General features: G+C 35.0%; 1 protein-coding gene across 2 annotated transcripts; it reads right to left on the bottom strand.

Annotated features, from left to right (window-relative positions):
• On the bottom strand, positions 1–27,625 carry LOC149774319 (glycerate kinase-like). Of its 2 annotated transcripts, none has more exons than XM_089945472.1 (5): positions 27,559–27,625; positions 20,591–21,154; positions 11,001–11,152; positions 10,441–10,616; positions 1–4,291 (listed from the first exon to the last, which is right to left on the bottom strand). In XM_089945472.1, exons 2-5 carry the CDS (start codon positions 21,064–21,066, stop codon positions 3,362–3,364), a joined length of 1,734 nt encoding a protein of 577 aa, XP_089801598.1. In that variant the 5' UTR covers positions 21,067–21,154; positions 27,559–27,625; the 3' UTR covers positions 1–3,361. The 2 variants fall into 2 exon arrangements, with proteins under 2 accessions (XP_089801598.1, XP_089801596.1); XM_089945470.1 differs by lacking the exon at positions 27,559–27,625 and adding an exon at positions 27,365–27,552.

Here is a 27,625-nt window from a genome sequence, read left to right as displayed (position 1 = left end):
CTGATTTTAATTTTTATTTGATTCAAACTTTCACAGACATAAATATTACACTGTTGTATGACAGACATGCAACCAAATGTTAGAGAAGTTGGGTATCTTCTGATTAGTATGACAAACGTATAGAGAAAATTATTTAAAGGATTAAAATTATAAAAATTTAGGGTGATATACAGTGCATTTTAAAGCTTAAAGTTGGCATTTTCAAATAATGTAAATACAAATGGTACAATGCAACTGGATATTGAAAAAACTGGCCCTGACTGGGACATCCAATTTGGCCAATACTGGCAACATGCCGTTATTTTCATAGGAATAACATGAACACGATTTCATGATGGATACCAAAGTGGAAATATTAAGCATCTCTGAGGCCCATTTTCATTCAAGGACCAACCAAAAATTGGGAAGAATGTGTGAATAAAGTTTCATAGGCATACAACAAATATCAGGTAGAAATGAAAAGTTGTCCTGGATAGATACCAAAGAGAAAAAGAACAAACCATCACTCTAGCTAAAATGGCCCAAGACAGTAGATCAATCACACTGTAATTATAATTTTGTATAAAATATGTATATTCAAATTTCTTGTGTTTTGTTAAATTTCATAAATTTTGTAAATGTTATATTTAGTTTTAAAACTTGCTTAAACCTTGGTGTAATTGCTTATGTATTTTATGTGAAATAAAACTGACAAAACACCTGTATATAAATACACTCTTGAATATACACCATGACATAACTGACAACAGCTGTATCCATAAGACACATAAAGACAAAACCATAAATAAAATAATCATTTTAAACTACTGTACCTTCATTTACTTTTATGGGTATCAATTCTGAGATTTTCAAAAAAAATTAAATGAAAAGGCCTGAGAGTATAATCAATGTTAAGTGTTAAATGGACTTGTGTAACCATTACATCAATTTTACAATAAGGACTTGTATATTCATTACCATGGTTATATAAAAATATGGACTTGTATATCCATTACAACAGTTTTCAAAATGGACTTGTATAACCATTACATCAATTTTACAATAAGGACTTGTATATCCATTACTTGATTATATAAAAATATGGGCTTGTATATCCATTACATCAGTTTTACAATATGGACATGTATATACATTACATCAGCTCTACTATAGACCTTTCCTGTAGACAGTGCTTACATAGTTATCTTCTACTAGCCGATAGGTCTCAGCGACAGTGTCGGCCATGAAGGTGCTGACAAAGCCTGGTTACCGATCATGCAAACCTTGTACTTTTGACTAGTTATGATCACAGATCACTTTACACTTATTTCAAATTAATTAATTCATCTCATGTAACTAACACAACCAATATGATCCGAGTGTCATATTAATGCAGATTCGTAATGCACAAATTGATCAATTTTATGTATTATTCTTTGTCCTCTATTGAGAGACCACCTCTCTGGAGATTCTGTAATTGAAATAACTTAGAGCTATAAAGAGTTTCACATTTTGCTGTGTGCATCTTAAAGGAATAAATTAATTTAAATATTTATGGTGTGATACTGTTAATAGATATCTCAAAACAAATAACATAAACTGTGATGGATAAATCAATAAAATATAACATTGTATTATTACATGTATTTACTAGATTTATCTACATATAATTTCTGCACTATAAACAATTTACTATTTACTTTTACCTGCTTCACTCTTTTTTTTCCATTCACTTCTTCCTCAGTGGTCATAATTACAGATGTTCTGATACGCACTCAAGAGAAGGTGTGTTTTATAGGAAGGGGTGATGTTGACAAGAATTCATCAACTGGCGGCATGGTTTGTTTCTTTTATTACTGGCAAAACAAAGTTACAGGATATGCATGATAGAAGCAAATATCTTGTCTCTCGTTATCCAATTATAATGTACACAGGAAATGGTGGTGTTGGACAAGAATTTAGCAGGTAAAAAGGTATTACTGAACTAGATATAATAGGACCAATAAAGCATGTTCCTAATTCGTGCAGTAAGAAGACTTAAAAAATTACGTAAGTCATATTGTGACTTGTTGATCTTCATAACTCCAAACAAAAATAATTGTGACAATTTAATCTCTAATTTTTTTATCTTACACCTGTTTCATGACTAAAAGTCAGAATTGTGACTTTTTTACCTTTGACCTTCAGTCCTACAATCAGGTATTTAAGTCACTATCTCCTCTCTTCCAATCATTGCACCAAGATGTTAGTATGGCAGTAATTCAGGGGTGGGGTGTGGACATTTTAAAATACTTTAAAGTGTTTTCATCAGGTCATCTAAAACTGCACCATTCTCAGGTTTAAGGTGTTATCTGCACTTTATCTGAAAGACCATGACTGATGATTGTGATATCTGGAGCATGTGTCAAAACTGTTTGGCATTTCGCATTTGCAGATATAAGATGTCATCATTTTGTTTTATTTTTTATCAAAAGCAGCACTTATGATCGTTCAGTGATTCAATTCTTTCTTTAAAGCAATTGATCATGTCTGAAATTTAAGGATCGGACTCGATCTGATCCACTAAAATGAGAATAACTGGGAAGAAGACTTAATCAGCATTGGCCAGGGATTATATTTTATTAACTTTCTGATCATGCTAATCATTTGTAATTTGGAATTACTTTTATCCGTTTTACAATAAAACATCACTTATCTACACACAGGGCCAACAAGATGGGGGTGGGGGCAACCGGGGATATGGACCCATAAGGGGACTTGGGCCAAACAACACTTTTTAATTTTATAAAAGAAAAATTTTGTTTGAACAAGAACTAGGAGAGGCCCAAGAGTTTCTTACCCCAGTGCCCGTGATCGCTCCCTACAGCCCTGACTATGAACATAAGCTTTTCTGTTGGCAAGACTACCTGAGATAATCGCTGGTATTCAGAATCAACATGTAGGAAATAATCGTCTCTAAGGCAAACCACAGAGGTGAATCAGTACATTAATGGCAGATGGTCACATGATACAAATATGTCCAAACCCACGGAAACAAAAATAGAAAGGTCTATATGGACTTGTATATCCATTACGTCAGTTTTACAATGTGGACTTGCGTATCCATTACATCTGTTTTACAATGTGGACTTGTATATCCATTACGTCAGTTTTACAGTGTGGACTTGTATATCCATTATATCTGTTTTCAATATGGACTTACATATCCATTACATCGGTTTAACAATAAGGACTTGAATATCCATTACATCTGTTTTACAATGTGGACTTGTATATCCATTACATCGGTTTAACAATAAGGACTTGAATATCCATTACATATGTTTTACAATGTGGACTTGTATATCCATTATATCGGTTTTCAGTATGGCTTACATATCCATTACATCGGTTTAACAATAAGGACTTGAATATCCATTACATTAGTTCCTGTTAAGCCTGTCTGGATTAAATACTGTCCCCCATCAATCTGTTTCAGGGCAGAATAAGAATCATTATCTTCCAAATACTTCTTGAGATCCATATTCTTCTCTGAAGCTTTTGCTGCCAGACGTTTGTCTGCAATGGCTCCTGCAGCATCTGTGGGCCCATCTTGGCCATCTGTTCCACAACTTAGAAACTCAACATGATATTTCTCAAAGCTGGGGTCAGAGAAAATGTTTTTCATCTCTAATGCACAAGCGAGCACTATTTCCTGATTTCTACCACCTCTTCCACTCCCCTTAACAGTAACCGTTGTTTCTCCGCCGCAGATAATACACACCCCTTTTCCACTGTTGTAGGCCTTGTTAGCTTCAGCATGCACCCTAATCAAATTCTCCTTGCTAATGCCATCCCGAATCAACTGAATCTCTAGCTCTCTTAGTAAACCTGAGCCTTTATTGGGTGGCATGTAGCTGAAACAGAGTACTGTATATTTAGCAAGACGAGCAAACATCGCACCCCGAATATGTGCTTCTCCTTCTAAATCTGTCATCAATACAAGAGACTTGTAACCTAAATTTTCAGCAGTGTGCATGGCTGCTGAGGCTGCTATAGCATTGCTGCCAATAGTGACATTCTGTATATGATCCCACAATTTAGTGGCATTGCTAAGATGAAAGGAATAAGGCACTGCTTCTTCATCTCTCTTTTTGTCAAGAGCTTTTGTTTCAAGAACACTTAAAACAGACGGTGCCACCTTATCTGTGAGTCCAAATCGACTGATCAAGTCCAGACACTGTCGTGGGGAGGACAGTTTTGGTACTGTGGGTCCACTGCCAATTATGTCCAGCTTGTCTCCAATAACATCAGACAATATTAAAGATATAACCTGAAAAGAGAAAAGGACAACTCAATGAATAGATAAATGATTGTTCATTCTATACTTAATTTGTATTCCATCCATGGAATTTTACAACAATTTTAATGACCTGGAAACACTGTAAATATAAAGACTTTACTATTTCTGATACCCAACAACCACCCCCCTAACCCCAAGGCTACTTTCCACTGGGCTTACATTCAGGATTAAAAACCTTTGTTAAAGTTTACTCATATTCATGAAACATCATGTGATCTCTCTCAATCAGCATGGATGGACTTCAGTTTACAAGGCAAAGTCCAAATTACAGAGAGAAAAAAATTTGACCTTTGACCACACTACTTCACCAATGGGGATGAATCAAGGATCCAAAACCTTTATTAACATATGTTCATCTTACCAAATATGATCATCCTCTCTTAATCAGTGTAGAGGAAGTTAAGGTTATAAAGTAGTGTCCATATTGCCAAAGAAATCTGACCTTTGTAACCCACCCCCTTCCACCCCTGGCAGCTGCATCCTGGGCCAAAACCTATGTTGTTATCTATTCCTTGTCCAAGAATATTACACTCTCACAGTTGGTGTTGATGGAGTTCAGGTTACAATGGAGAGTCCATATTATATATGAAAATGTGACCTTTAACCCTCACCCATTGTCCCCTCAGGTTGCATCTTGGATTTGAAACCTTTGTTGTCGTCTAACCATCCTAAGTGAATAATTAGCTCACCTCTACTTGTCAGAGTAAACATTATCTTGCAAAAAATCAATTTAGACTAAAAGCGATCATGGCCCTTTTTCTCATTAAAATTTGTGTGCAGGTTATTATATTTATGTTAGGAGTCTGAATCATTTTAAAATTAAATGTCAATTTTACAATGACAGTTAATAGCCAGCAGTGTACTTAAACACCACAGTGTTCATTAGAGAAATGTAAAAGTGGGGTTGTAAAGTAGGGTAATTGAGAGAAAATACATGGGTCACAAATACCTTTAGCTGCACTTGTTTATTCAAGAAATTCAAACACATCATTATCAGAGGCACTTGCATCATGGATTTATTAATTTCACTTTTCCAGCATTATAATCTTTGAATCAGTCATTGCAGAGTCAGATAACAACACAGTTGTCAAAATTATATACCCAGTAAAATAACCATTCCAATGGTCACAGTTATATTAGTTGACATGGAAGCAAACTGTGTTATAGTCTGACTCTATGACAACTGATTCATGGTACAGAATGTAAAGCTGGAAATGTAAATATTTATTGCAGAATCTGATAAAATTATGACCCAAGCACCTGTGACAATTATTAGCCCCTTCTCTCACTAGCCTTCCATACTGGGATCTGAATTGCCCATGCTTCAGTAACCATTTACCTCTAGAACTTTTTTTGTTCATTTGAGTTTCAATTTATTTCCCTCCCTGTATACTACCTTTTAAATAAATGCTGTAGTGTTTGCATTCATGATTTCATCTTTATTTACATGTTCTATTGGTAATCATCGATTGGTGCCCAGGATGAACAAAATTACTAAGACATTTCTATCAGCCAATGAAATTGATCATCTCATGCTTCTTTGGCAATGACACTATATTCAGTAAGCTTGGGATACACTCAATTCCGTCTAAAATAAACTGTTAAGGACTTTTTATGTTTATTTCATATGGGTGCCATTGAGGTAACCTTTTTGCACCAAAGATAAAAAAATAAGGATCAATGGCATAAGGATGCATCCTAGAATGAGCCTTGTACCTATGTATCTCAGGGCTAATTGAATTTCATAGCCCAAGGTTTCGGACTACTATTTTTTAAAGTCGGGCAGTTAAATTTTTACAAGTCACAAAGTCCAGGACAAGTGCTTTTTTGAAAAGTCGGGAATGTTTGTATTTTTATGTTTTAATCACTTTATCTACCTTTCTCTGGTCACTCATTCCCTCAGGGTGTACTGAAAACAACTCCACCCCTTCAATTCTGTATCACATCTAACAGTGATCACTAGATAAATGTTCATATAACTGGTTGATATATGCACATTCTATTACCACTTGACTACATTTCAAGCCAAGTGACCAAATCAAACCATATCAAACAAAACAAAGCTGGTATGATTAATCAGCAGGGTTTTCTAATTGGCTTTGTTGTATTGTGTTTACTCAAACCAGAGCGCCATGAACAAGTAAGTGTAATTAAATTAATGAAAAGAACTTAACCAACTTTAGTTATGGTTTCCTTTATGAACTGATTAAATGACAGTAACGATTCTTTAAGTTTTAATTGATTATACTGAGAATTAATTACTTCCTTGTGTGATATGGCTTTTAATGTGAAATGAGCTTTATTTGTTCATATTTAACGGAAAAATGTATGTAATGATCACTTAGGAAGTAGTTGTCAGGCGAACTGATATTTACTATGTGGATAAAATGAGTTTGCTAAAATAATATTTGCAAGGATGTTAATAAAAAGATTTGAAGAAAAAGATTAGCATGAAAGTGGAGGGATAAAACATAATACTGCTACTGAATGTGAAGTAACTATTTCTAAAAAAAAAACATAACCTGAACATGTGACAGCAAAAAATGTCAAATATGACATTAACTAAAAGACAGAAATTTTCAGTTTCATTGTGTTGATTGTTATCCCTGGCTTGAAATTACTGACTTAGAAGGAAAAAGTGCAGTTATTGTAAACAATATCCCAAACTGGCAGAATCTGAAATTCAACCACTGTATTTGTTAGTGACTGCATGCAACTTCCTTGTGTGAAGGCAGCACTGGTGGAAAATGGGATTGAAGACTTGCAGGTATTTCTCAATGATCTTGAACTTAAAAAAGGAAGACCATCCTGTCATTCATCAGTATGCAGACTTCAAAGAAAGATGAGGGTATACAGGCATAGGATCCACCTGCTGAAATTTTTGAAACACTCTTTTTTAATGATAGAAATTATCTGCAATATATTTGTCCATACGCCTGACTACAAGACTTCTTTTTGTCTGTTATGTAAACTGTTAAAAATTGTGTTTGTTATAAGCCTGAACTCTGCTTAGTGTGAATGACAGCTTAATCAAGATGTCATTAAGGAATTCGTGAAACCAAGAAACTTTTCAAATTCTAAAGAACATTGCAGCAAAAGAGCCAGAGTTTGAGGACTTCAACCCAGACATAGCTATCAACTCTTCCCTTAGTGCTGGTCCTGGTAACAGACATGTACATATACAGTCTTCTTCAAATTCAGCACCTAAAATATCTATACCTCAAGCAGCATATGTGTAGTATCAACTAATATTTCAAAAATGCATATTCTTTTAATAAATAAATAATGTTGCACATTATTTCATTCATTATTTCTATTATTAAAGCACATATATCTCATCAAATCTTGGTAAGTGATTACAATTTTGGGACAAGTGAATAGTAAGGTGGGAAACATCAATTTCTGGAAACCACTTGTCCTGGACAAGAGGGGGAAAACAAAACTTGATCAGCCCTTTACATATATCTACCTACCTAAATGGTGTGACAGATCATAAAAGACAAACAGCAATAAAGAAAACAATCTGTTGTATGATATCAGAGGTGTTGCAAGGAGTTAATAAAAACCAGAGATAAATCTTGCATTTCTTCTTTTTTAATTCATTTTTTTAAATAGTGCTTGATTATCATTGTCTGCCCCTAGAAGTCAGATTTAAGTGGGTGAAAGTTTGGAGAGTTAAGTTCATGCATCAATAATTACTCTGATTAACCACTACAGATGAGACCTCCCATGAAATTCATGCAGTATGCATTCCATTCAATTAATTATACTCATTAATAGTACAATACATAGTTACCTGCTAATGATAACATATCACAATGAATAGTCATTATTATACCATTGAATAATGATATTTAGAAGGGCCTTCTTCGTATTCTAAGATGTATATGGGTTTAGCATAGCTGAAACAATATTATCAAAAACAAAAATACTTAAGCCCTGTTTGAAAATCATAAAATGTCTGACAGTAACTTTCTTTGGTTTTAAAGGTTACTATTAAGTAACAGTGATGCAACCAGTTATCAAATTTCATGACTGGAATATATAAACATGCACCCAATAAATGATCTTTAACATAAAATGTCAACCAAGTCACTGAAGCATGAAATATAGGTCAAAGAGACCTCTTTCTACATAAAGAATGTAAAGTTAAGATGCATGTTATCACAAAATTTATTTCATGACTATACATATGATAGTATGCATACAACATGCCAAAACTTGTATTAATGTGTCAAATGTAAAAATGCAACCAATGCCAGTAAAAGATAAATACAGGTCATGATGAGCTACTTTTGGTGTAAAGGTGTGGTAGTAACAGAGATGCATATTATCATCAATATCATAATTCTAGCATGGACAGTGTTGAGAAATCAATATCAATCAAAGTGCTCATCAAGTACAATAACATGCCAAAAGCCAATGTAGTTAATGTCAGCTAAACGCAAAACTTAACCTTAGTAATAAAATGTTATATACAGTTCACTGGGACCTTTTGGATATGGGTGTAGAAATGTGAGACATACATAGTCATCTAGTTGAATGATTAAATCATGAACAGTAAAAATATCAAACTGAGTCATAGCTGGTAAATGTGAAATATAGGTCACATTGACCTAATTTTACAATAAGAGTGTAGTATTGCATTATATAGTAGATAAAAGAACCAATATGGTCATGAGCAAAATGTAAAAACTTACTAAAAGCCAGTGAATTAAGAAATGTTAGCTCACAATCAATTTCTTTTGTTGTAAGGGTTTGGTATTAACTGCATATGGACAGTACTTGAGACTGAACCAAAGTCAGTGAAGCATAAAATATGGCTCACAGTGAAATAGTTTTGAGACAATGGTGTAGTACTCATTAAGATGCATCTCCTCATCAAATTTTATTAATTTTGGTACAGCAGTATGTTTACAGGGTGCTAAAACCTATCTGGTAATAAGCTACATACAAACACTTAACCTAAGCCAAAAAAATGTGAATCTAGGTTGCAGTGACCTTCTTTCATTGTGAAGGCATGGTACTAACAGAAATGCATATATATATATATATATATATATATATATATATATATATATATATATATATATATACACACACACACACACACACAGGTGCACAACACCTATCTGATCACAAGTTAAATCCAGGGGCATGTGAAATATACTTCATATTGATCTTCTTTTGTGGTGAAGAAGTGTTACTAAGAGATTTACATACAATCATTTAGTTTGATGATTCAAGCATGAACAGGTCATGAGAAATAAACGTAAGCCAAACAATTTAACCAAAGTCAGTGATGGGTGAAATATGGGTCAAAGTGGCATACTTTTGTGATGAGGGCCAAGTACTCATCAAGATGCATCTCCTCACCAAGTTTCATGACCCAGGTATAACACTATTTATAGCGTGTGCAAAACAAATGAACTGAAAGCAAAAACTAATGATTGTACATCTAATAAACACATATGGTTAGCTTTTGCAGACCCCTCATCTGCATAAGCACTATAAAACCCACTCCAAATTTTGCCTAGGTCCTACGAAGAAAGAATGCTGGACATTCAATGAGGGCATTCCTATGTATATGGGTTTAGATGTGTGGATACCCATGCCAGGGGTTAGTTCAATTGCTAACCTCTAAAAATGTGTACCTATTAATAAGACACAATTACATTATGACCAATTCTGACCAACATCTGCCATCTTTTCATTATTAACTGTTACAATTAAGAATATCTTACATGAATAAGTGTATCTTAGCTATTGACCCAATAAAAGTTACTGGCATCAAAGACATGAACTATGAGATTTCCTTTATATGTAACTATGCTAAAATATTCTTGTATGATTATTCTTATTCAAGTTGCTTCGATCCATACATTTGTGTGAAATAGCAGTTTAAAATACAAAAATTTCATGTACAGATGAAAACAATTTTTTGTTTTAACAAAGCTCCTTTTAAAAGGTAATCTGCACTGTTTGCCTTATTGAACTGAATTACATAAACTGCTAAATATATCAGAATAAGAACTGTAAATGGTTTGCCATGTTTAACCATTTTTCCAGATATATAAACCTTTTTATATACTCTATACTTAATGGTGGTGTGGTCTAACCTGTGCAGGTCTAGCTATCTGCCCTAATCCCCCTCCCTTCAGGACCTCAATATTCCTCCTGATTAAGTTTAGCTCATTAATGGTAGCTCCACTTCGGGACATTAGCTTGGTCAATTCCTGCTCCTCCATTAAGGTGATTGGGGGACATGGAGAGGGGCAAAGGGCTGATCCACCTCCTGGAATACAATGAAAAAAGATAAACTGTAGGGCACAAAATTCTCATAATTATTATTTAGCAACAAAAACATACAAGTTTGCACTCTGTTTTACATCATATCTACCTATATCAACTTGTGCTCATGTTGGGGAAAACCCTCCAAATCAAAATAACTTACATCAAAGATATTCATCAGGTTAAAATGATGACTGAAATCGAATATGTGGTTGAAATGATAGGAAATGAAATATCTGTTGGAAATATTCAAGGTTGATAATTTCTTCCAAGTTCTCTAGTTTCTTCCCCTACAAAGATTTGATCATGCCAACATCAGATCAGTCAAAACCATGCTGTACAAGTTGAGAATTTCGTGTGCATTTATACAAAATACTAAAGTTTAAACCTGATATAAGGACGAGAAGCAGGTCACCCTTGTCTGCTGCTGTAGCCAGATTCTGTATTGCCAGGGCTGCCTTGTGGGCATCTTCATCGGGCAAGTTGTTTTGGGCACCTTCATACACTTTAATCTTACTGTCAGCAGCCAAACAGAGGTCACTGTAAAAAAACAACAAAAAAACATACTAGTAATGCTAGATACCATCACAAATTTGCTAGTTAGACATAGGTGCAAAAATATACTTCATGTCTATGCCTTGAAAAACAGATGCCTACAGCATGCCTGATCCAGAAAGGAAATGTTTAGTTGTTGTTGTTGTTGTAGGGTTTAATGACATTTTTCAGCACACGATAGGCTATACATGGTGGCCAGTATTAATGGTGGAGGAAGAACAAAGGAAAACCCCAGAAAGAACCACCGACCCACGAGAAGCTACTGGCAAGCTTTCTCACATACCCACATTAGCCGAATCCAAGACTCGAACCCATGCAGGCAGAGGTGAGATGGCAGTGATCCATAACGGAGAGCGCTTTAGACCACTCGGCCACTAGGGGCTCCGGAAATGTTTAGCCTTGTCACACTTAGTGTGTAGGTCTGGAAATCAGACTGATTATGTTACAGACTGACCTACAAATGTTTGCATCTTGGTGGAGAGTGTAAAAGTAATGGCAGTTTGTGGTAGAAGTTAGTGAGGTAGCTCTGTAGATTGGGCAGTTATGTGTGGCATATTTTCACTGAAATAATTCCAAAGCATATTCCCTCAAAAAATGCTGTGAAGGTAATTTAGTCAATGGTGGATTATATTACAAAAGAGAAAAAGAAGTTGAGATTTTTGGAAATTCAGGTGCAGTTTTGAGATTTTCCTGATAACTTGATCAGAGCAGTTGAATTATTTTTTTCCCTCCAATGTTCATAAATGAAAGAATTACCCTTCCTTAACTATCCTCATAAATTTTATAAATTACCTATTCCAACAATTTCCATAAATGTAATTACTTTCCCAACAATTATCATAAATTTTGGAATTACCCTCTCCTCAACAATGTTAAAAATTTTCAGAATTACCCATTCCCATCAGTAATAAATTACCTATACTGGCATGTATTGTTTGACTTATTAATGAGAAATAACTGTCAGCAAAAAACATGGTTAAAAAAAATTGTCTGCAAGTATGAGTGGGAAAAAATACAAAAACAAGCAATAAATGAAATCCAGATTATAAAGTGTATCTCTGCAGTGGTGGCATCTGACACAAGTTTGAATGATCAAGGCTTGATAACAAATCTGTCACACCTTGAGGGGAAAAAAAACAATGATGCAGATTCACATCTGCTATTGCTGTCCTTGTGAAAACACCTAACAGAAATTGTTGCACAACTATAGGGAAGGAATTGTTAACAAAAGATTTCAGAAAGAAGATGGCAGTAGAAAGTGAATGAGTACTAATGGGAAGGAGATGGACTGAGTGGATTAATTTGAATCTGAGAATCACCAATTGAGAGAGAAACTGGCAAGAGTGATGAATGATTCCAGTAAGAGATCAAGTGCAGCTGCAAATCCAAATCAGCAGTTTTCAAGAAAGAGGAATGTGAGCCAGTTATCACTCTCCTGACTTACATAACAGCTGAACATTTCACTAAGCAGACTTATGTAGTATTGCAGAAAACAACATCAGTTAACTATCTCCCAAACTTAATATCAAGTTGATTCAACCTATCCGAGTTTTGTGTGGTTTTATTCCATTTATCAGCACATGGCAGCCAGTACATATGGTGGAGGAACAACCCAGGAAAACAGTGAAGAACCACCGACCGTTGGGGACATACTGGCAAGCTTTCTCACACAGCCATGTTGGTCCAGTCCAGATTCAAGCTCACATGGACAGATTAGAGATGTTTGAGTGATCTGTAAAGGTGAGTGCCTTAGGCCACTTTACCCGAGTCCCCTCATGGTATATGAAATTATATCCTGATACAAATTCTATCTAGAATTCTTGCCTAATTTTGCCTTTGTAAAAAAATGGTTTGTTAGCATCAGTGAAGTTTATATTTAAACCACGTCATAAGGAATTGTTTTAGCTATAATCTATTTCCAAAATCTTTCCTCCAAAAATGTGATAATCCTTCAGTCTCGATAATACAAAAGAGAGAATTGTCTTTTTCTGGGGTGCAACTTTTCTGTAAGCCGCTATTAAATTTACATATTTGTAAAAAATTTCACCAGACACCTAATTCTCTATATTAGTTGCAGCTACACGATAAATAAAAAAATTTCTGTGCCAAGATAGCATTATGTTAGTCAGACTTACTTTTTATCACTGTACTGGGGATAGACTATATTATACATTCCCTAACATAAGACATATTTACCAACTAAAATTAAAATAATTATATTACAACAACAAACAAGATCTCAGGCATCAACTCCAACCTTTTCAAAGTGTAATGTGCTACAAATAAGCAAATATTTTCAGTGAAATACATTTCTCTGAGAATACTCACCCAATCACATTAATATTAAGGATATAAGCCTGCTACCTCCAGATCCAGCACTAATGAAAAGACAAACTATATAATAAATATACAAATGGCATAACTCTTACTCACTATCTCCCTTTACCATCACCAGGTATTACAATTTTTTAGCTGAGTGATAAACCAACGAGAATGCTTACATAGCCAGATGGATGGGAGAGTGTTACGTGTGTGTGTGTGTGATTTGGATTTTTAACATAGCTTTAACAATTTTTCAGTCATATCGCTACGATGTCTGCAGTGTGGCAGTTTGTAGTGATGTCTAGCACTGGGGCATCATGACACCAGACCTAACACTAACCTCTTAATGCTGAGCGCCAAGCGAGGCAGCTGTTAGTACCATTTTTGTAAGTCTTTGGTATGACTCGGCTGGGGATCGAACCCACAACCTCCCACATCCGAGGCGGACGCACTTACCACTACAACCGGAACAGTGTAGGGTTTTAAGTAATGTGATCAGTTATGAAGTCTCAGAGAAACATAATTTACTGAAAAAAATTGCTTTCTCCATTGAATACCTTCCCCAACCACATTAACATTAGGAGAATAGGTAATAGGAGGAAATGATGTACATTCTACCAGTGCCTCTGGAATCTTTATAGTGAAGAAAAGGATTCATTCCCTATGCAAATGATAACCTGCTCTCCTCACTTCAAAGCAGCAATACCTAAATTTACATATCTATGACCCCTATCTCTAGTTAACAAGATGATTACTGACTTCAGCTTACCAACAAAATTTCACTAGCAAATCCAGCAAAGCTAAGAGACTGTGCTGATTGTAACCAGGCCTGGTTATCATCTGGACCAGAACCACAGGACTCACTCGATTCAAAGTTTGTCTCTGTGAAACTAATTCCTCGAGATAAAACATTGCGATGTTGATTCTGCATGCCAGCCAATAGTTTCATTTATGTCTCAGCTTGAGATGTTGTTTGAACATGAGGCTCACAGGGATTTCTTTTATTTCATGAGCTGAAACCACATGAGAAAAACTCTATCTTCTGACACTTTAGTGTGCACCAAGCATATAACCCAGTGTACACTGAGCAAATAACCCATTTCAACCATGAAGACTGAGCTTGAGGGGTGATATTATGCTTCTCTGCCTTCATGAGAAGAAAGAGTTATTTGCATGAACCATGATGTATGTGTACTTCAAGTAGTGCTTGAGGGTGCAGACAGGGCCTTGCATGGCTGCTGTGCTTGGCATGTCTATCGAGGAAAGGGAGCAGATAAAGAACCTCTGATGGCAACCTAATTCTGGCCACAAAACCTGGTTATGGAGAGGACGACCAAACCATCTGGTCTGAAATGATGATAGTCCACATCAACTAAACTGCTGTAACTCGGTCAAGCAGCATGTCAAGGCTATAAGGAAACATGTTTGTATGATAGTAGTTTTACTATGGCTTAGACTAAAGGCTAAAATTTATCTCAATTGAGCCCTGTCAAAATCCAGGACAGATTCCATTTTAGAAACAACATCAGGGATTTTGGTTGTTCCCCCCTAAAAAAATTGGCTCATAGGTCTGATATATCCTTATCATGACTGAAGGTAAATTAAAAGCAGATTTATCAAACAAATTTGTCATACCAGTATGGATGGATGGCTTGCTGGGAACACGATCAGCACAGCTGCTGTGAGGAAGGCAGTCTGGTCAGTGCTGGTACCAGCCACAACGTATGCTGTAGGCTATTGCTAAAATCCCAACAGGTAGGCATAGCCACAGACTTAGCAAGACAGACAGATCTATCACTATGATCCCATAGTTGTAGAGAGATGAAGCCATTGGCATGACTAGATGGATGGATCAGTAAGATCCCTGGATTGAGACAGCTGGACTGGCTGTATGCCTCCAAAGAGTGATGCTGTACCATAGCGTTGGATGAATCCAATGGATCTGTAAAACCCCATATACTTTGATTTACTGGTCCATATGCCATGCTTGGACATGTGGGGAGACCTCTATTGAGCTGCCTAAAAATGGGGGGGACACTCCCACAATGTCAGAATTACCTGTGGAAGAAAGGGATAACATGGGCTGGCTTATATTCTTAATGTTAATGTGATTGGGAAACATATTCGAAGGAGAAATAATGTCTTATATAATGACTGAGCAAAGATCTAATTAGAAACCAAAGTAATAATCAGGATGATTTAATTACAGTCAGTTGCAGTTTGTATAGCATTGGACTTGCAATCCAAACATCACTTGTTACATACATGCCCAGGCTAGTCTGTACCTCAGTGTGTCCTTGGGAAAGGTATCTTTGCTCCCATTTTCTTGGCATGATATAGCCAATAATATATTAAAAGTACTGTTAAAACCATCAAACATATTCAGCAAATTTCATGCAGCAAGTGAATTATCTGAAAGTAGGGGCATATTTTTCTAAACTCCTAAATAAACCCATGCACCATGCTCTTTATTGAATCCATCCAAGATCCTGATGATATAGGCCCATATTCCAAGTTTGATCAAAATCACATCAGAAATTTGACTTCAATAAGCTCAGCTATTCACATGCAAGACTGCCTCTATATTGTGTGTCTCACCTCATTAATATTTGCATGTCTCACTGACCTTATCAAATTTATGTGCATAACTCACTCATTAACAAACTAATATCAAAGATGTTGATGATACAAGCCATATTCCAAGTTTTATGAAAATGGTAATGTTTTAAGGTTCTTGTGTTCAGCCTTTATATTTTATTTTATTTACCTTTCACAAAATTTAACATCTTTACATCTAATTTTACTGTTTAGTTATGGTTTTTGGGGGGAAGGATTTATCTTCCATAAATCTATTGGGCAATTCATTTTATTTTCCATTTTCAGAGATTTACTTTTAATTGTCACAATACAACCTGTAATAGACCTAATGTGTCATTAAACTACAATTGCTACTTAACCAATATCACATCTGGATTATTGTTTCCTGAGTGGCAAGGAGCTGAGCCAATCAGATGCAAAAGTACCTCATTAATATGCATATTATGGCTCATTCTCAAAATATCCATAATCTTGATGATATCAGCACATATTTAGAGTTTGTCAAACTGTTGTTGTTATTCTGGCTTTAACACCATTATTTCATCACATGACAGGTTATACGTGGTGGCCAGCACATCTTGTGAAGGAAGAACCCATGAAGAACCACTGACCCAAGGGTCAAGCTACTGGCAAGCTTTCTCACATACCCACAATGGCCAAGCCAGAGACTCTGACCTAAGCAGAGAGAGGTGAGATGTGAGTGATCTGTTACGGTGAATGCCTTGATCACCTTAGGCTCCTAGTTTGTCAAAACTGGATCAGAAATATGGCTTTCTGTAGTAAGAAACTCTGCTGGTCAGATGCATGGTTACGTAATATATGTGTATCTATCTTGCTGTTCACTGAACCCACCTAAGATCTTGATGATACATATCCAAAGTTCGATCAAAAATTGGATCAAAAATATGGCCTCCGCAGTGGAAACAAGATTAGCCCCCAACCATATGACCAAAAATTGCAAGATTATCTCAATCTGCATGATTCTCACTCATTCCTGAACAAGAGTTTGAAGATACAATCATATATTCCAAGTACTAGCGAAATATGATCAGAAATATGGAATCAAAACAAAGTAATAAGCAATTTTTGATGGATGGACAACACATAATGATGTAGAAAATATCATATGCTCACATGGCCTTATGATCAGGTGAGGTAACAAAGATTATCTTGGTTGGCAACAATAAATTTTCTGATGAAATAATGTCCCTAGATGGACTTAAATTGGTTTATTTCTAATTTTAAATTCCTTGGCATAAATTTTTCTTTAGATTTACAACAAATGATAGAAATTAATTAATGGAAGAAATGAATCCCTGCAAGAAGAATAATGGCAAGCTATAGTTAGAGAAGTTGTTTAGTAATTGGTAAGGTAAGGTACATGTACATGCACTTGTAAAAAGACATTGTTTTACCCATATTCTTTTTCCAGTATTTCAAAATCCAATTGCAAAAGTTGAAACAGAATTATTGTATTTTATTTCAAATTTGTAAGAGGTAGTAAAGCTGAGAGAACTAAAATGATATCCTAGTAGCTCCTGTGAAAGAGGGAGGACAAAATACAATTTACATGTATTCATTCATTAGGTACATTAATCACAAACATGGCTTTGTTGAAAACAAAAAGTGTCTGTGCCAATCCTGAGTCAATACAACTATATTTAAAAATAAAAAGAACATTTTAAATGTAGGAAAGAAGAATTTGGCAGGTTCATCAGAAGCAGTTTTAGCAGGTATATTATTTTGGCAGTAACCTATTAGAAAGAAGAACCACAAAGTTAAAATTAATTTTAATATATATCCAAGATGATTTTAAATGTTGTCCCTCCAAGTTTTGGAAAGTAACTGCCATTGAAATTGTTAATTATTTAGTACAGTCATGGAAATTCAATACCATTTGAAATGATAAAACTAGATTTATGTTTGTAAAATATGTATGCCTGTTCTGTAGAGAAACCATTCACAAAAATAAAAATCTTTAGAGAAATTGTTATAATGATATAAAAATCTATTAGTCCAGCACACATTATTTTTTCTACAATGTGATCATAAAGGTTTTGTTTATAACAAGTCTCCAACATTTTTTAATATGTGTAAAAATTCAAAAATTGCTCCAATGAAATGAAAATAAATACATCTACCAAATTTTATTTGCTGACCTCCAGTTGTCTTTGCTTGACTGTGTTAGCACAAGTTCAGAAAGTTAAAAAATATGCAAAAGGTTGAAAAATTACTCATGATGATGACAAAGTTTTTGGGACCCTTTTATATCATTCCAAAATGGATTCAGGATGGACTTGTGCTGATATACTTAAATGCACAATAGCAAAGCTATACACTGTACCTCCCTTTGCTATCATGGTGGAGGTATACAAATTCTGATGCAAAGATTTGCTTAAATACTTCTCTTTGATAACCAGAACTCTAAGGTAATATTATGCTATTAAAACCACTAATTTTGATAAGCATGGGAATAAGGTCATCAACTTGTAAAAGCAAAATTTTCTGAAAATTATTTACAGAGATGTTATAAAGAATTTAGGATTGATGTGTGTGTAAAATTTCATGGCAATTGTCTAAGTAGTTTGGTATAGCCATACAAATTTTTTTTTGCCAACTAATGGATAGGTGCTGGATATTTGACAAAAGACAACAACCATCCCAAAAGCTCATCTGGTTTTGTGACCAGTTGAGCTACATCATCAGGTGATATCCATAATATTTACCAACTTCCATGGCAATCCATTAAAACCAATAGTCCAGTCAAGATTAACTGTAATTGTTATTTTTTCAAATTCATCTTTTCATAATTATTAATGAAAGGAAAAATAATCTAAATCAATGTTGAAATGAAGTCTAGCTCTTGTTTTTTGTTTGTCTTGTTTAATTTTAGTGATAAGAGTCAATATTATCTTTTACCTTCTCAATGAACAAATTATGACAATTAAATGTAATTTCTTAGCGGTCTACAACACTGCTCTTTAAATGCTGCTATGTTTTTAAATGTTATTTTAGGTTTACCCTCAATTTTGTCTTGTAAACCTAATATTTTACACTCTATTTTAACTGTTTTAAAGTTGCATCTACAGTATATCCACCTTACACCATTTTGACTCTGCACCTCAGTTTTTGTTCAGAAATAGAAGAAAAATAATTCTTGATTATTGACTGGTGGTCTTGTGTCACTTGTTTAGGCTTGAATAAACAGTAACACAAAAAAGGGTGAAAACAACAAGCTTTGAAAAATACAATAATTTATTTCCCTGGAAAAATTCTGTAAAAAAAGAAAAGAAAATGAACTTATAGTTTTAAAGAATCAAATCCAAAAATAACCAGAGAATACAATTTTAGTAGTCCTAATAACAAAATGCTCTACTGATTTCATGTTCGAATCCCGATGAAGAATCCATGATGGAAGACGATGACTTATGTTGCAATCTGCAGTGTTGAAGTCTACAGTTCCTTGTAGAAATAAGAATTATCACTCCAGTTTCTGATAGCTGAATAAATTTTCATAAAATAAACTGTGCTTGTTCCACAGTATTACATGAGCACACATATTTTCCAGAAAAATAGTGGAATTAATCCTTTTGAATCCAAGTAATTTGAAATAACTCCAAACCAAGTAATTTGAAATACATGTAACTCCAAACAGCACAACACACAACAGTTAAACAGCCCAGCTTCTACTGAGATAAATTCTACAAAACATGGGTTTATATGGGCTTTCTAAAATGTAAACAAGGGTCACGTGATCATCTTCTGGAAATTTATAGAAGCATGTACTTGTTACAGTTTACATTTACCCAGTGTGACCCTTACGAAAATCAATCATTTTTACTCCAAGAAATAAAAAATAAAAAAAATTGTTTATATCTTAAAGACAAAGTCCCATCACGACCTTGGAAACAACCAATCATTTTAAAATAAAATAGAACTTGTTTACAAAGGTTGCCACAAATTCTGAAACAAGGTCAGGATTTAGATCAACACCTGGTGTTTATAAACTAACAATCAACATCAAACTATTTTCTAAAAAAAGTATCATCTCTAGTGAATAAATTTACATTACAATATCATGTAATAAAAAATAATAATTTTTTTTAAACTGACAAACAATTAAATTGAAATAAATATATACTAAATCAGATATAATTAAATCAAATATACATAACAGGTGGTCAGTAGGAAAATTCCACCCATGGGGATCAGAACTGTGTTTCAGACACTGATGCATATAAGACACGAATGGGATCAGAATTGTGTGTCAGACACTGATGCATAAAAGACACCAACAGTATCAGAATTATGTGTTAGGCACTGATGCATATAAATCTCAAATTAATCTTCAATCATGGACATATCATATGGACACAAACAAATTTATTTACTTCAGTCTGAATCATATTACAATTATACTCTGAAATGTAACTGCGAATGTAAAATTATTATGATACAAATGAGTATCCAGGATCAGTTATTCATTCGTTTATCAGTATTTACCCCTTTCCAGCTGCCAGGAGTTGTTCCCTTGACCCTTTAGGGATACTTATTACTCCCTTGACGATATGATTATTCAAGCAGTCTTCTACAGCCCTGGCCATTCCTGACACTGCCTTCCCAAAACCCACTACATAAACATTCTTGTGCAGCTGATACTCTCTGCCCTCCACCTTCAGTATGGCTGATTCTTGATTGTTCTCCCTCTTTATGACCCTCAGAACTCTCTTGATCATTTGCCCTGGTGACACTGCATCAAGGGCTGATCTAAATATCTCCAGACAGTCCTTTCTGACATTGGCGTGTAGCTCTGTGCTGCTCTGAGGCTTTGCATGAGTAGGGCTCTGAGGTCTAGGAGCATAGAAAGAAGCCATTGAGCTGTGTTTACTTCCAGGAAAATGTATTAGTGTAGCTAATCCCCCTGTTCTGACAGAGGGATACAAATATCTCGGGCAGCACTTTAACACCTGTGACTGCATACCGAATATCAGTGTCAAGTAGAAAGTCAGTGCTGATAGACTGCTGAGGCTCTAAATGGAAAGACCATTAGTGAATCCTGAATTTAGTCTGTAACAGAAAAGACTTTATATATATATATATATATATATATATAGAGATATCTTTGAATGTTTCCTTCTTTGTCATTATCCTCAGTAAATTGAAATCCCTTAATTCCGACTACCACATTTTTTCATTTGAAATTTGAAATTTACACTTAAAATAACCCTTAAAACCAAAACTCATTTTCAACTTTGAGACATTTTAGCTGCTAAATTCCAGACATGTGCGTGACCAGATTAATTACAGTTAACAGGTACTGTAGTGGGCTGATCTGTGAAGCAAAGACCCAGAAAATATCTCAACAAATGAGATTAAAACAATTCTCGACACTCAACACCTGCACCGACACAGATTATAACTGAAAATAAGCTAATCTGAAGTCTTTGCACTACACAAATGAGCCATTAACCTCAGTAAACTGAAAAGTTCTTAAAACCCAAAAGTTCGGAGGTCTCATTGGTTTTCGGTTCTGAGGGATTTCACTGGATTTGATGAATATGTATGACATGCCACACATCTTAAACATAATGAAAGATGTAATAAATAGCTTGATGGACAAATTTTGATAGATTCCTCCAAAGCTGGTTATGTAAAGTTTGTAGTGTCATCATTTTTTAAAAACAAATCTGAATTGTTAAAATATGATTACAATTAGTCTTTTTATTTTCTTGAAAGCTTAAAAAAACAATGCATATAATACTTTCCTCTGCATAAAAAGGCTGATCCAGTACTCTATAGACATTGCATCATATACATACCTAAATTAAACTCATCAGACAATGTCCTTAATTTGACCTATTTACCAAAATTTATTAAATTTATATTTTCTGAGAGTCTAGCAATGTGAACCTACACACATTTCAACAAAAGTTTTATACTATGTAACGAATACCGATAAAACTAATGTCTTTTTTAAAATACTTTTTAATGAACTATGTTATCAAACCTTTTGGTATACTTTTGAAATATTTTTTCTGGTGATTAAAATAATGACAGCTACACAAATTAATTATTCCTTTCTTAGGTACCAAAGCTTTTTAAAAAAGTTGTCAGTACAATTTTTTTTACATTGCATGAAAAATTAGAAAACAAAAAATAACTATAATTTGTATGGCTTCATGGCAAATTAAACATGACACCAAAAAATAGCTAATAATAATTGGCATGGATCTGATGGTTGATGATGGACAAAAAATAAGAATGGATGAAAAATTAATGACAAAATAATTATAATTTGTATGAATTTATGGTGCATGAAAAATAAGAGTTGATGAAAAATTATAAATCATGCAGTGGGAATGCAAGCCTTCATCTATCGCTGACATCACCAGAGTTACAATGTTCTTAATTGGTATAGTTCTTTCAACATAATTAAATCTTACTTCCTGAAATTCTTTGTGCCACTTATATACCAAGAAACCAATGATATACATAGTGCTCAAAATTAAAAAAAATTCTCTCAGTATGTTGGACTTTGGGCCAATAACTATTAAAACAAATAGCAAATTTTTATAAAAAGTTATTGGTGTATTTCAGTCAACCTGATTATCATGTGTGTGCGAGAGAACATGTGTATATACAGTAGCAGAGTGAGAAAGTGAACTCACAGCATCAAGAATGACAGACAACTAGCACAGGGCCATACCACAAGTTCACTTTGACTTAACAGCAAGGTGAGTAACAAAAATCAAACAGCTTTTCTTTAACTATCTCAACTTCAAATAAACAAACCACAATTCATGAAAAAATTTAGTTGTCTAAAATTGTATTGTGGAAGCTAAATGGCTGATGGAAGAGTGTGTTCAAGATAGTCCAATTATTCTCTGCACACATTGACAATAGAAGCAGTCCATGCATGTTCATTTTTCTGATTCCATTCTGCCCCAGTACTCCATTCCAGCTTTTGCAGTTGTGGCCCACTTGGGCATTAAAATCACCAAGTATGACAAGTTTGTCACAAGCTGGGATAGCTTTTACAAGGGCATCAAGACTTTTGTAGAAGGCCTCCTTGTTTTCTTCACTGCTGGTCAACGTGGGGGCATACAAACTGATGATGGTGATATACCGTGACTTAGAGAGGGGGACACGGAGTCGCATCAAGCATTCGTTCACATGCATAGGAACCACTGGGAATTGATGCACAAGTGCAGTACAAATGGCAAAACTGACTCCGTGAATTCTTTGCTCATCTTTTGTTTTCCCCTTCTAGAAGAAGGTGTAGCAACCCTCGGGTTTGCAGACAGATCCTGAATCAGTTAGACATGTCTGCTAAGAGCGGCAATGTATTTCTTGTATCAGCCGAGTTTTCTGACTATGAGGGCTGTTCGCCTGGGTGTATCTTCTTTGTTCATGAGTGTGTGTATGTTCCATGTACCAAGATGGCTGAACCAACACATAAAAACTGCCATTACTATCCCATAAAACTACAAAATGGTATAGAAACCATAAGTACACGTAAAAGTCATGTTTAATTTATTTCCAATTTCTTAATTACTGAGAGATGAGTACAGATTACCTACACCGAAGATTGCAATAAATTCTCCCTCCAAATAAATCTAAAAGAAACCAATGCTAAAATAGATGTAATGAACAAGGCATGATACTTATAAATATATGAGAAACCATGCAAAAATGTGAAAATGAGCGTTCATAATATTGATTATCTGCATGCATTGCCCCAAAAGAAAAGAATGAATGAAAGGAAGGAAGAAAAATTACAATACATGTAGTTATAAAATATAATTAGAACTGGAATATTTTTTGTGCTTGGCTACACATCTTCTTAATACAAAATAAATTTTCCATTCATTGGAATTTGATCAACTGCAATTGGATCTTTGTGGTGTCTTGTCACAGCCCAAATGAAATGCAACCATGCCTTTGTACCTATCACAGACTGTAAATCCAACTGTGATTAATTAGTTGAAGAAAAGCAATTTGCTTGACAGGTTTTAAAAGATTTAAACTAGAATATTAGAAACAAATAAATTTCTTATATATAAATCTGCACATTAGAAAGTAGGATATTGTTTTAGACGTCTATCTTTCAATGACTTTCCTAATTTCTGCATTTGGTTTGATATTTCTATTTATTTTTTCTTCAATAGTATTCCTATTATTTCAAAAATGTAATTACTTCTCTGACCATGAAGCGAAACATGAACAAGTTAATTCTACATTTTTTTCTTATCCTTTGATTTTTACATAGATTATGTACAAAATGAAATAGCCTGTATATCTGTGACAATGTTTTACAATTTGGAGGTTTGCAAAATGGCCCTGATTTGCATCAATACAAGAGTCACATCTAACTGCATATTCATATCTAGTGACCAGATGTACAGATACCCATATCTCTCTCTCTCCTTTCAGCAATGTCTCCACAGGTTAGAAAATGACAATGTTATAACCTCCTTCATGGGGGCCCCGAGTGGCCAAGTGGTCTAAAGCGCTTTCCGTTATGGATCATTGCCATCTCACCTGTCTTTGTGGGTTCGAGTCTCTGATTCAGCCAATGTAGGTATGTGAGAAAGCTTGCCAGTAGCTTCTCGTGGATCGGTGGTTCTTTCCAGGGTTTTCCCAGGTTCTTCCTCCACCATTAATACTGGCCGCCATGTATAGCCTATTGTGTGCTGAAAAATGGCGTTAAACCCTACAACAACAACAACAACCTCCTTCATGTAGATATTAGTAACTGGACATCATAAACACTTACTGAAACCCATGCAAAAACCTACTGGACATCATAAACACTTACTGAAACCCATGCAAACACCTACTGGACTTCATAAACACTTACTTAAACCCATGCAAACACCTACTGGACATCAAAAACACTTATTCAAACCCATGCAAGCATCCCATCAGTTTTTTTATTGGATTTGAAAAATACAAATGGATACAAAAGGGAGTTGATCATGAAATTAATTTTCTAAAGTTGTTCAATAAAAAGAATTCTTTAGTAAACATAAAAATGGAAAATGGGTTGAAATGGCTGATAATTTTGCAATGGTCTGAAATGGCTGCATAGTTTTGCACAGGCCAGACAGGGTAAGACAACTAGGATAAAATTCATCTTAGGAGCCTACTGGAGAATTTTTCCTTGGTCCCACAAATCCTGTATGTGTCCCTGGTTTTGAAACAGTTGAAATGGCTGTATAGTTTTGCAAATGGTTGAAATGGTTGTATAGTTTTTCATAGGGTTGAAATGGCTGTATAGTTTTTCAAGGGGTTAAAATGGTTGTATAGTTTTTCAAGGGGTTAAAATGGCTGTATAGTTTTGCAAAGGGTTGAAATGGCTGTGTAGTTTTGCAAGAAGGTGAAATGGTTGTATCTTTTTCAAGGGGCTGAAATGGCTGTGCAGTTTTATGAGGGGTGAAATGGCTGTACACTTCTGTATAGAGTTGAAATGACTATAAAGTTTTGTAAAGGGTGAAATGGCTAAGTAGTTCTTTAAGAGGTTAAAATGGCCGTATACATACGGAAGGGGTTCAAATGGCTGAATAGTTCTGTAAAGGGCTGCAATGACTGCATAGTTTTGTAAAGGGTTGAAATGGCTGTATAGTTTTTTTTAAGGGATTAAAATGACTGTATAGTTTTATGAAGGGTTGTATATTAAAAAAATGGCTGTATACTTCAGTAGGGAGTTGAAATTATACAGTTTTGAGTGGTTCCAATGGCTGTCTAGTTCTTTAAGAGGTTCAATGGTGTGTACTTCAGTACGGGGTTGAAATTGCTGTAAGGTTTTGTAAGGACTGAAACAATAGTTTTGTAAGGGGTTCAGATGGCTATATAGTTCTGCTCTGTATTAAATTATAATGGCTACCGATATATGGTTCTGTAAGGGGTTGTTGTTGTTGTAGGGTTTAACGCCATTTTTTCACCACACGATAGGCTATGCATGGCAGCCAGTATTAATGGTGGAAGAAGAACCTGGGAAGAACCACCAACCGACGAGAAGCTACTAGCAAGCTTTCTCACATACCCACATTGGCTGAATCCTAGACTCAAACCTACGCAGACAGAGGTGAGATGGCAGTGATCCGTAATGGAAAACGCTTTAGACCACTCGGCCACTTGGGGCCCCTCTGTAAGGCGTAGAAATGGCTGCATGGTTTTATAAGGGGGTTGAAATGGCTGTATAGTTTTGTAATGTGTTGTAATGGCCATATAGTTTTGTGGAGGGTTGAAATAGCTTTTGAAAGGAGATGAAATGGCTGTCGAGTTTTGTAAGGGGTTCAAATGTTATTGAGCTCTGTATGGGTTTGAAATTATTCCATAGTTTTTAAGGGGTTGAAATGGCTGTAATGTTGTATGAGGGGTTCAAATGTTATTGAGTTCTGTATGGGTTTGAAATTACTCCATAGTTTTGTAAGGTGTTGTAATGGCTGTATAGTTTTGTGCAGGGTTGAAATAGCTTTTGAAAGGAGATGAAATAGCTGTATAGTTTTGTAAGGGGTTCAAAAGTTATTGAGTTCTGTATCCGTTTGAAATTACTCCATAGTTTTTTAAGGGGCTGAAATGGCTGTATAGTTCTATAAGGTGTTCAAAAGTTACTGAGTTCTGTATCGGTTTGAAATTACTCCATAGTTTTTTAAGGGGCTGAAATAACTGTATAGTTTTGTAAGGGGTTCAAATGTTATTGAGTTCTGTATGGGTTTGAAATTACTCCATAGTTTTTTAAGGGGCTGAAATGGCTGTATGGTTTTATAAGGGGTTCAAATGTTATCGAGTTCTGTATGGATTTGAAATTACTCCACAGTTTTTTAAGGGGTTGAAATGGCTGTATAGTTTTGTAAGGGGTTCAAATGTTATTGAGTTCTATATGGGTTTGAAATTACTCCCTAGTTTTTAAGGGGTTGAAATGGCTGTATAGTTTTGTAAGGGGTTCAAATGTTATTGAGTTCTGTATGGGTTTGAAATTACTCCAAAGTTTTTTAAGGGGTTGAAATGGCTGTATAGTTTTGTAAGGGGCTGAAATAGCCATAGTTTCAGAAGGAGATGAAATGGCTATATCGTTTTGTAAAGGGGTTCAGATGGTGTAGAGTTCTGTATCGGATTGCTCTAGGGCATCATGCCGCAGACATGTAGCATTATGTCCCACCCAGTCACATTATCTTGACATAATGCCAACCAGTCATAACACTAAACTCTTATCCAGAGAACGTCCCACTTTCATATATTCTATAATTTTGAGGGAAAAAATATCCCGTTTACCGTCTCCTGGTAGAAGAGAGGTCCCACAATAGCCCGAGACTTTGCAATCGTACTCTGACACTTAGTTACAACTGCCAGCGTACAAACGATTAGCTTCCAATATAAAAGTTTTATCATCTATCTATCATAAATTCATATGACATTAAGAAACAGAATTTTATCTTTTCGACGGTTATCACACTACATTTATGGACCTGTTCGGGATTATCTCCTTTACATTCCGTTCAAAGCACAGTGTAAAAGAACACGTTCAAAAACCAG

Source organism: Sinohyriopsis cumingii, unplaced genomic scaffold, assembly GCF_028554795.1.
Source record: "Sinohyriopsis cumingii isolate HCF-2022 unplaced genomic scaffold, ASM2855479v2 utg000349l, whole genome shotgun sequence".
In the NCBI taxonomy this organism is placed as follows: domain Eukaryota; kingdom Metazoa; phylum Mollusca; class Bivalvia; order Unionida; family Unionidae; genus Sinohyriopsis; species Sinohyriopsis cumingii.
Note: the sequence above shows the minus strand (reverse complement) of the source record. Positions and strands in the feature narration are given on the sequence as shown.